General features: G+C 46.0%; 1 protein-coding gene across 1 annotated transcript in view; it reads right to left on the reverse strand.

The window, feature by feature from the left end:
• Positions 1–12,073, reverse strand: part of ccser1 (coiled-coil serine-rich protein 1) — a gene marked incomplete at both ends in the record, with an annotated part of 146,193 nt that overhangs the window by 81,806 nt on the left and 52,314 nt on the right. Inside the window, 2 exons of the mRNA XM_080004595.1 lie at positions 2,028–2,105; positions 8,053–8,227. Coding sequence (XP_079860721.1) covers positions 2,028–2,105; positions 8,053–8,227 — 253 coding nt within the window. The remainder of the gene's footprint in view (positions 1–2,027; positions 2,106–8,052; positions 8,228–12,073) is intronic.

The following is a 12,073-nucleotide window of genomic DNA, read 5'->3' on the forward strand; positions in this document are numbered from 1 at the left end:
AAATGCACAGAGAGATGAACTACGATAGACACAAATATATTGGACACGTGTGCATGCAAAACATAAAAATGTGTATGGATGAACACAAAAGCACACACACACACACACACACACACACACACACACACACACACACACACACACACAGACAGACAGACAGACAGACAGACAGACAGACAGACAGACAGACAGACAGACAGACAGACAGACACACACACACACACACACATACACACACACACACACACACACACACACCATCGCTGTTGCCCTCCCCCGCATTTCTCTCCCCTCTCTCCCATGGCGCAACAAAAACTCTGCTGCCACCCAACTAAATCCCTTTTCCAGAGCAAAGCCTGTCAAAACCCTTCCCCTGGTAAAACTAAAGCTCGCTCGCTCTCTCTCTCTCTCTCTCTCTCTCTCTCTCTCTCTCTCTCTCTCTCTCTCTCTCTCTCTCTCTCTCTCTCTCTCTCTCTCTCTCTCTGCACAGATAAATAAGTCTCAGCCAGATGCCACAGCTCTGATGGACGAGGCTGACAGAGTGGGGCCATCAAGGCAGAGAATGGCTCCCACTTTCTTTTACTGTGGAACTATTTTTTTAGTCGTTGTCATCTGTTCTCCTTGATCCCATCCGGTTTTATTGAGCGGAAAACTGCTGTTTATTGTTTTTCGTGAGGGGGCTCACCTGAGGAAATCCCAGGATCAAAGGAAGATTCGGGTTTTATCTGTTTGTAATCACGGATGAGCGGTTGTGCTCTGCTGAGCAGTGGGGGTAAAAAAAAAAAAAAAAAAGCAAAGTTGACTTGATAAATTGACTTGATAACCATGTTAAAGGCAGAGCTTGGTAAGACAATATGTATTCAAAGTGCTTGACAATATACGCTTATATTTCAAACTGCTGGCACACTGCACGGAATAGATGCCACACTTGCCAAGTCATCCTAAATCATCGTGTCATTTGGCAATACTCAAAAAAAAACACTCAATACATAAACCCTTGCATCTCATTATGTTTATGGTCTAATAATACGTTTAGCAACTGTAGAAGATTAACAGCGTACACGTGTCTCCTTCGCACGAAAAGACAATTGAAATATTTACAACAGCGAACAGGAGCATGTCACTTTTAAACTTTAAATGGCGCTCCTGCCATTTTTCGATTATCTGGCAGACAAGGAGTTCCCACTGTTCCAGCGGCTAAATGTCATGTCTTCAGGATGTGATCACATGGGTGTGTGGGTGGGGGCTGTGGCTGGGTGGATGTTGAATCAGATTGTTGATATTGTATGTTGTCCAGGGCAAGAAGTAATGTTAAAACAACGAAAAATTTGTATATCTTTGCATAACATCAGCCGTCCCGTTTCGACTTTTGAATTTGCATGCATCTCCATATGTTTTGTTAACTCATATATCTGCATGCCTTCCCTCTGAACGAACGTGTGTACATGTATGTCAGTGCTTGAGAGGCCTTATTAAGGCACAAAGAGCTTCTCCCGCCCAGCCACTGCAGGACGCTTTTGATGAAGCGCAAAGTGCGTGTTTGGGCTCCTTCTTCTATGAGTGCACAAGCGTCACTCGGCGACGCCCACACCGTCCTCAGAAAGCACTCAGCCTTCATCTATATGCAGAACACACCATAAACTGCATTTCACAAAAGCCTCGTCCAGGTAGGGCCAGGCGATAAGTCAACATTATCTTTTACCATCTTCAGCGCTATTGTATCATCATGAATTATTACATCGTCGTGTTTGCACAATTCCGTCGACTAAATTATCATCGGTGAGAACGTACGACCCTGAGCATTGTCACTATGTGACGACCGAAATATTAGTTTTATTTGAGGAGAAAAAAAACAGCGGTTTTAGTCCGATATAATCTTTTCACTACAATACAGCTCAGCACGATGGGTCTCAATTGAGAGTTTTTAAACAGGAGATAATGTGATTTGTATCGTTATTGTGTGAAATTCCATACCATAATAAATTCTGCCATCTGGGCCCTTATCTACGAGGCCTCTGGTGGCTTACCTTAAGTGGAAGGGACTTTTCACTGCAAGGGCTGATGGGAAGGGACTGCAGGCTGCTGGCAGGACTGGTCTCCGTACTCTGGAAAAGAGAAGAGCAGAGAAAGAGATATTGAAGATATTCTTAAAAAATAAATAAAGACAAATGTTTGTGTCATACTGCCCTGTCAATTCAATGTGTTTGAAAGTTATGAAAGAAACATTCATCAATCATAATGATTGTCATTTCTTTGCCCAACCATAGTTATGACTGAGGTGTGGATCCAAATTGGCCATTTTGAATTGTGCGCCAAACTAGCCAATTAAGAGCAGCATCTAGCTTCAGATGATTTTTATTGTTTTTTTTAATACCACCATGGGCTTTTTAACTTGCTTTGTGTCCCCTTTCCTCTGGCCTCTTATGTAACCTCTGTGCTTTCTAATGCCAGCTGAGATCAGTCACATCACGGCTCTTCAGCTTGACACAGGTGTCTAATGGGCAGGGAGCAAGGGCAGCTAAAAGGGGTTTTCTAGGACACACACACACACACACGCACGCGCACACACACACACACACACACACACACACACACACACAGACACACACGCACACATACACACACGCACATACACACAGAAATGTTAGGCCAGCGGCTGCACTATGCATTCATGCACTGTATGAACACACAAAAATGCAGTAATATTTAAACACACACACACACACACACACACACACACACACACACACTTGTGCGGGGGCTTAAGATGGGCTGAGTACAGATGGGGGAGCATCCTCATCTCATGACATAATGAATACTCTATGAAGAAACGCTTAATGATGGCAGGAAAGGTGAAGGAATGACAGGGCCCGTTTATTGAGCTCTGCTGCCCTCTTGCAGCACGAGTGAATGGATGAATGGAGTGTTTACTGTATCTCTGAGGTGATAGCCACGTAGCAGTCATCCGTCTTATCACTCCACGCACTCCACTCTGTAAACAAGTGACCTCTTGTGTTGAGTGAGAGAATACTACTCAACGTTGAATACCGGGTCCGTATTGAAGACGTTTTTTGAATCTGTTTTCTTACGTCCAAGTGTTGAGAAGGCTGAGAGCGCAAACTGTCCAGCCGCAAATGTATTTCTTTAGCTGCCCTTTAAAGAAGCGTAGCTCCCTATCAGTCTTAAAGGTGTACCTTGGCGTCAGGCCCTAAATATGTCAGTGATGATCTATGCGTTTCCCTACGTTGTTACACAAGCGCGCGCCTGCACGCACACACCCGCACCCACCCAACACACACACACACACACACACACACACACACACACACACACACACACACTATCCCACAAGCCTTAATGCACAACTGTCCCAACAATTAGATATGGTTCTTTCTAAAACCCTTTCAAGGGGGGGGACTGCCTGGGAGTGAAGGATTTAATGACTTGGGCTGCCCAGGAGCGTGTTGTCCAAAGATGATGAATGACTTACAAAGAAAAACAGAGTTTAATATAACCCTTTGATCACATTCACACATCAGTATAATCAGGAAATGAAACTCTTAAAATAAGTGAGGGCTCCTCCCTTTGGCGTTCTGCTTATTTCAAGGAACACCCCTTCCACAGGATGCGGGGAGACAGACGGTACGACACACAAAAGACCGGGGTCGAGGGAACAGAATGGAGGAGAAGAAAAGCGGAAAAGGAGGAGAAAATCAAAAAAGGACGAGGCCAAAGGACAAACGAGACGAGTTAGAGAGAGGCGAGACCGGAACAGGGGAGAGTGTTTCGACACGGGAAGGTCGAGGTAATGGCATGCAAAGCAGGGAGGCGTGCCAGGCCGGCCGCTCCTCGCTCGGCGCCCCGCGCTGGCCCGACAGAAAGAAGCAACATCTTCAAGTTCATGAAAGCACAAGAGGCACAAAAAGGGCAAAGCACCTCCTCCACGTTCCGCTGTTGTCTCATTCGCAGGCTCCTCTCGGTCTCAAGTAGTGGATGGGGGGGGAGGGGGGTCGATACTCAAACGCCGAGAATTATTATTATTTTTTTTACTTCTGTTCGGGCCATGTCCACACATGCGGATACATTTAAAAGAACGCAGTTTTTGTGGAAAACATTTTCCGGTCCACTCAAGCATTTCACAGCGCTCTCCCAAAAAGTTTCGCCGTCCGCGCCGTCAGCCGAAACGCCATGAATGCCGCTTCCATTTCTTCAACACGCGCGAGGAAAACCCGCAGCAGCGGCGGCAGCGGCAGCGGCAGCAGCAGCAGCAGCAGCAATGGGTGAAGTTTACTTTGTTCACAGGCGCGGGGAAGCAGCGTTATCGTGACGCACTCAACGTCTTGAGTCATTTAAGATTCTCGTCACGTCCAAATTAGGAGACAAACAGAGAAAACACTTTATTCATCCCCGGAGGTGAATTCAGGCGTTTACAGCGGCAGCGGCAGCGCAGTCGGCGATCATAATATGCAGACACGACGCTGTATGGACGGCATTCCGAAAGTTGGACAGGCTTTTAACTTTTAATGGAGACGCGGCAAACTAATTTGATTACTTGAAAACAGGTAATTAAAGTGACCGGCAATGACCACACGTAAACAAAGTGGTCGGGCGGCCGTCGCTCGTAGGACGTGATGACGTCATTGTTTCGAAAAGCTACGTGTGGGTGGAAGTTTTACGGCAGTCAGATGAGAAAGACAAGTGTGGTAACACTTGGTGTGGCGCGTACAGAAACGCCATATTATCGTATGGGGACCCACGTATTGTGACAATATCGTATCGTGAGATCCCTGGCGATTCCCACGGCTCGTCTGAAGCGTCTCCACTTCCCCGTCTCTAGAGTTGGTCTCTTACAGCAGTAAATTCACGTTTCTAAACGATAACGGGTCCCAGTTTAACTCAAGTAATTTGGAACTGATGGAAAGAAACAAAAATAAACATCTAAAAGAAGACGTCCAGCGTCTCTCTTCATTTACTGAGAATCCGCAGAAGGCCTGACTGAAGCAGAAGAGGAAAAACCGGCGGCGGGAGGGTACAACGGCATACACTGTTACAGTGGCTGCCAGGAAGAATCTGCATGGCTTTGTCTTCTTTGCTCCAGAAAATAAATGTAGAAAAAGAAAAAAAAAACGGAACAAAGACAGAAACACAGGAACACAAGCAACGCGGCGAAATGCAGCGAGGCCTGCGTCCCCTCTGAGTGGATTACAATTCACAGTCTGATCTTAACCGCTGGCTTTGATCTTAGCACTGAGAGATACTAATGGCAGGGTGTTAGGGACGGTCTAGTCATGCTTTTATCCGTGCGTTTGTGTGTTTGTGTGTGTGCATGTGTGTGTGTGTGGGTGTGTGTGTGTGTGTGCGCGCGCGTGTTCATGTGTATGCACGGGTCTTAAATTGCTGTATTTGGAGAGGCCAAGTCATCCGCGCGGAGGACAGGAAAATAGCAGCCTGGCAGACCTAATGGGTTTCCTTCACCACGATCTTCATTTCAAAACGCTGCGATTCCTTTATGGACGCACACCGTGTACAAATTCTCCAAAATTAAAAACCACCTGTTGTCCCTCGTTGTGCCAAAAACACAGCTTGGTTTTTAAAATCAAGGTTTCAGGACTGCTCCACCACTTTAATGCAAGGAGAATGCCAGCAAACGGTAGGTATTAGTGCTGTAAGAGCACAAAAACACACAATTTATTACACAACATGGGGTCACGGTGGGGTATGTTTTTGGAAGGCAGGTAAGGGGGAAAATGAGAAATGCACATTTCCAGGGACGATCCCGGTTGCCATTTAACAGAGCTGACTCCCATTCACTGCTCTTGTCCCTTCTTTAATGTATTTCCCTGTGAAACAACAATGTTCCCAAACAGGGACGTGAACGATAAGCTTCTGCAAACTCTTATTTGTTTGGGTTCAACATAGTGATGACACTGGCTCAGTTGACAAATATATTCTGAGGAATTGCCAAACTCAGAGCTGTGAACATTCAACGACTCTTTACAAAGCAAAGCTGAAATTGTTTATAAATTGATTTGAATTTGCACTAAAACTAATTTCCGAGGCCATTTTGGACTTTGCCAACAAGTGATAATCATGGCTGCTAAACAATGGTCCGAGCCATCTTGACTTTGCCCTTCCACCTGTTCTGTTGTTCTCTCAACAGGTCGCTGCGAGGTTTCTAGCCAAAATAAATACTGTTTCACATATTTGAACAACGCGTGTTAGGAAATAATACTTTGCCTTGTTGACTCAGGTGGTTATGTTTGCTTCATAATTCAAACACGGTCTCCTCAGTTCTAGCTGTGGCTCGTGAAATGTATTGTCCTGGGTTTGTTGGAGCTGGGGCGGCAAAACCAATTTTTTTGGTGATAGAGTGACACGGTGCATCTTTGACTGACGGCTACTGAAGGGATGGTGTGATTTGAGCTGCCACACCTCTCTTGGGTCCAGGTGATTGGGCCCGGGATCAGAGGCGGCTGTGCCCCTGTTGCACATCAGAGCCATCGATGAGCACGGGTTAAATCACCCATCCCCACACACACAAAGGAGAGAGCCTCTGTCATGACAAGTTTCCATCTGCTCCCGGCTTGTTACATCTTGCTACTCCCTACAATAAACTGGTGTGTTTGCAACATCTCTATGTAATTGGTCCGGGATCAGGGTGGCTGTACGCCCGTTGCTCATCAGAGCAATCAACGGGCAACAGGTAAATCACCCATCCCCCCCACACACACGAGGAGAGCCTCCGTCATGAAGTGGTGTGTTTGCAGCATCTCCGTCTGCGTCTCTGTGCGGGAGGGCCCTAAAAAAGGCCACTCGGGTGGTGTGTGGCAGACGGAACAGCCACAAGGGGTTTGGCAGCAAGACGATGACGACGAAGGATGACGAGGATGCTGAACTGACTCAATCCATCACGGTGCGACTGTGATACAATTAATCGAGTTGAAGGATAACTTGCTAGGTCTATTCTATTGTAAAGCGTTTGAAAGGCACGGGAAATTGCATGACTGTAAACGGGGGCCATTGAATCAGATCCCTGATTTTAGCAGTTCGGCCGAGTGTGATGATTGCAACGAGTGATTGGCTCACTAATCAACCATTGCAAGTAATCACATCCATAAATGATGTGGATGTAATGTGACCGGTTCTCTCCTTTCCACTCGGCATTGGCTTAATAGCCTCAAGTCAAACTTCTGTGTTAATTACACCCGAGCATTTTAATATCTGAATAGACATAATGTGAAAATTGTGTGTCTGTGAGCGAGTGAGCGAGCGAGTGAGCGAGTGAGTGAGCGAGTGGGTGTGAGTGTAAGAAAAAAAAAAAATGTGCGAGGTGGCCTGGCCTCAATAGTCATTGATTGAGTCAGGTAGTGATGCAAACACTTTTCCAGGCTACCCTCCCTCAATGCGGCTGGATTTTTTCAGAACCAAATCAGAGTACCATCTCTCAACCCGGCGAGATACGAGTCTTATCTCGATATGTTTCAGGCTTCACAGCAGGTTTTATTCCCTTGTGGTGCAGACCACTTTCCGAGTCGTACAGAGAGAGTTTATCAATACTGTGCACCTGAAGAACTGACATGTTGCCGTTGTTCGATGATCTAACATCCGGGCTGTTTATCCACACTGTGTTCTCAAACAAGGAGAATCCGTCCTTTCGCCCGTCATGTTTCCCTTCATAATGGCATTGTTGTCAAAAAAAAACAAATGCTGTCATATCAGCGTCAATCCATTGAACAAAGCCAACAACTGATTTGTCCTTGATAATTTGGGCGGAGTGAGAACAAACAGTTCAACGTTTTTTGTGTTTCATCCAAGCTTTCATTTGGATCCAAGCTTGGCAGATGTCAAAGAGTTGACAATAATACCAGTAAACACAAGGGAATGCAGTTTATTGATTAATAGAGTACAGAAGGTTGACCTCCTTAAATGATCTAGTATAGATCTTTTGGTTTGCCTCACGTTCTGTATCATGTTTGGTGGGCCTGAATCTGTGTGTGTGTGGGTGCGTGCGCGTGTGTGCGTGCGTGCGTTTGGCGCGCTAACTCGTCCGACCTCCTGCAGCGTCCGTCGCAGTCGGAGCAGCAGCGTCTTGACAGCGGTGCAGTCTTGCTGCATCAGTCGGAGAGGCAGCGCCTCCAGACCTGGGATCTGGAGCTCGTCCTCCTTCCCCAAACCCAGACCTAAGCTCCAGTCGGCGGGCAGCAGGCTGGTGGGACGGCAGAGCTCTCTGGACGACAGGAGAGAGAGCGAGAGAGAGAGAGAGAGGGAGAGAATAAAAACTTTGACTGAAAAACACCAACTATATTAACTTATATATCAACTTTCTATTTTACATAAATTTGGTTACATCAATTTTACATTGCGGATCCTTTCTGCGTTCCTGCCAAATGAAACGAGTTGACGATTAGAAGCTGATTGCATGTTCTTCTCCGTATTCTGAGTGATACAGGGCGCCATCGCCGTTTCAATTTCCCCAAACATGTTGGTGAAAATCCACATCGTCCCCAGGCCTCTGCCCTCCCACCCACCTCTCTCCATGAACTACAGAATAACACTGAGCTCATCGCGACGTATCTTTGCTGATGGAGATAATTCATAATTCTGTAAATGCCAGAACCTAATTATTATTTTAGCCATAAATTTTAACCATGTTGAATAGTTCCTGGGGCGTCCTCCGATGAGCTTACTGTGGTGTGTCTGTCTGTGTGTTTTATAAATCAAGTTTGCACCGCCTTTCATTTCATTTTTATTAGATGAAACTCAAATTCCACAAAATGAAATGTTCGGCAGACGATGGGGGGATTATTATGAAAAGAGAAGCCGGGATGGAAAGAAGGGGGAAGGCTGGAGAAGGATTTGGAGAATAATGGGGCCAGTCACCGGCAACATAGCAAGTAGGTCTACGTCCTTAATATTTTAATGAGCAATTTTATTAGTAGTAGGTCTAGTTTGGATGATTAAAAACAGCAGGCTAACACACACACACACACACACACACACACACACACACACACACACACACACACACACACACACACACACACACACACACACACACACACACACACACACACATCAAATGAGATAAACCACACAAACATCTTCTAACAAATCTTAACATCATTACAAATTCACATCGACTCCTCATGGTTAAGAATTTATTCATTCTAATCCGTCAGAGCAGCATGTGTCGGCAGAAGCGCATGTTCCCCTTTTCCTGATTACATGTTCCAGGGCGTGTGCGTGTTTGTGGTAACAATGAACTTGAACTTGAACTTGAACAAGCGTTTCAACGTTTGATAAAAATATTGGTACATTTAAATCGCTCTTAAATCTTAAATCTCTCTTCAAGAAACTCGAGTGAAGATAATGATTTCAATACAGTTGCACTGTGTTTCCCTGACAATAGGATTAAAAGGGACAAATTCACAAAGGGATTGCGCGGCTTTTGCGGTCGCTAAACCAGCGCAAATAACAGAAAAGCACCCGCTGACGGTGAATTGCACCGCAAACTGCGCTGCCACGCAAATAGCATCTTGTGAGCCAGTGCTATTTGCACGTGTTTAAATTAGCTTTTATGCATACATTTGATGCAAAATTGGCCCCTTCCTTTGCAAATGAGCCTCGTTGAAAATAGCGTCCAATTCATAATTCTGGCGCAAATAGCCACATGCAATTAGAGGGATTAGAGACCTGGTGGTATTTATTTTGCCACATGGATAATTGCGATCAGACGCAGCAAAACAAGGGCAAATTGCACTCAGCAGCAAAACTTTATTGGTGTGTTTGCGCAAGGGATGCAACGGTACAAGGTATGTTATTGAACAGTTCGGTATAACGGTATTAAGTTCACCGCACGGGCGTGGTGCGGCATAAGTGCATGCTTCCTATTAAATCCACTCTTGGAGCTCCACTGTGCGGGGTCCGCACGGAGATGTGCGTCATTTCTCTATTTTAGCGCGAGCGGTCTATTATTTTTTTTCAACTGTGCACGGCTACGCATGCCTTTTCAAAAGAAACACAACATAAAAACTACATAGGAACGTTTTTGTACAGAGTGCAATCAATCAAGGTGTCCAGTCGGAAAATAACCCCCTGGGATGGCCTCGTCTCTGTTTATTAGAAACTTCTCTTCAGACATTCTCTCTCGCTTCCATTCACACGTACCAGGCGCTTACCTCACTTCCCTCTCTCCTTTCCTTCCACACTCTGAATCTCTGCCGGGAACCCGTCCCCTAGACACCTGAGCCTATTACACACTATCCTGGACATCTCCCCTCCAATCAGATGAACTTATGCAAATTATAACCTACCAATGACCTTGAACCCCCGCCTCCCCCCTCCCCCCACACTGTTACACACACAGCGTTACACTAGTATGGCAGACTGCTATAAACTTTTTTTTTTTACATTTTTCCAGCTTTTACATCCAGCCCAGCAGCAAATTCACTGGAAAAAATACCTCGAAGAGACAAATTCACAAAGCGATTGCGTGGCTTTATTGGCCGCTAAACCACTGCAAATAACAGAAAAAACAAGTGTCGAATTCACAAAAAAAAAACCAAAAAGTGAAATGCATCGCTAACTGTGCTCCCACGCAAATAGCGTCTCGGTGCGCTGGTGCTATTTGTGCGTATTAAAAATAGGTTTTATGCGTACATTTGGGGCAAAATTTGGCCCCTTTCTATGCAAATAAGCATTGTTGCAAAAACATCCAATTCACAAACACCAGCGCTCATAGCCATACACAGTAAGAGCGACGCTATTACCATCTTCGTTTTTTTTTTTTTTTCTTTTTCTTAAATATAAAGATACCGACACCGTATCGTAAGCATGGCCCCGCACCCCTAGTTTGTGCTGGCATATCAGTACCACAATATCTTTTGTGAATTGGCCATGAAGACGGTGCAGATAGGGGGCGCAAATTGATGCGCAATTCATGGTGCTAATAGTGGCCACAATCCATTCTTTGTGAATCCGCCCTTGAGTCTTGACATAGAAAATCAATAACTAAAATGGGCTTCTTTCATCTGAGAATGAAATCACAACAAAAGATCATTGATTTTGCAAGTCCAAAACCAGTTTGTGACAACCAGAAAGTTTTCTTTCTTGCCATTCATGTATCGATTATCACTCTTTCTGTAAAGTTCTCCCAATATTGTCACTTTCCCTGCTTCGGATCAGCGTTCGAGAATTGGTCCCACGGCGAGGCCATTCTGGTTCCCAGTCCGATTTGAGTCTCAGATATTCTGAAAAAAAGTGTGTGGTGTTCAGCTGATGGGTGCTGGAGTGGCTCGTAGAACGTGCCCCTTGTCAAGTGAACCAACATTAAACTGCTGAAATGTTCTCTACCCTCTGACAGGCCGTCTCCACTAAAACATGACCCATCAGCATTGGCCGTCATTCTGAGCCTGTACGGGATCAGTGCTGCAGTGGGTCGTATCGCTCCCTTGTCGGACCAGTTCTGGTTATTGGTGCCTTTGGTTGAAGCAATGTGTCATGAAACGGTATCTATATCTGTGTTGCTGACCATTCTCTCTTTAGCAACCTCTAATGCTGAAGCAGCTTTGATCATATCGAGGCTCCGAGCACTCTGGCAACGGCGACCTCTCTCTTTTTGTCGATTGCAGCTTCTGGGTTTCTCAGATGAATGTTGAGGGGACCTGCTGGGGCGCTGCCCCGCAAAGCCTCTGCAGCCTGGGCACAAAGGCTCGGCGTGCACTTTCCCCGCCCCGCGTGAGGTTTCCGTTAACGCCTTCTTTCTATGTGGCTTTCTTTCCATCACCGGCTTCCCCCCGAGGGAGCGCCGGCTCCGGCATGCCTGCCAATTTGGACGTCTCCGACAGCCTAGGGTCCTGGGCGCGGTCGCACCGACGGCATCGGGGGAATCTGAGCTGCCTCCTCAGGCTGACTGCCATGCCGGTGTGTTACGGCAACAAGGAGAATTGAAGCGGTTCTGGTTCGGGAGACGAGCCGGCGGTGGCTGTGAATGCTGCCCAGATCTGACAACAATCGTCATCAAACCCCATGTCATTCTGACAAGGTTTGTTTGTACTGCACTGTACAAACCACT

Source organism: Zeus faber (genome assembly GCF_960531495.2).
Source record: "Zeus faber genome assembly, chromosome: 7".
NCBI classification, from domain to species: domain Eukaryota; kingdom Metazoa; phylum Chordata; class Actinopteri; order Zeiformes; family Zeidae; genus Zeus; species Zeus faber.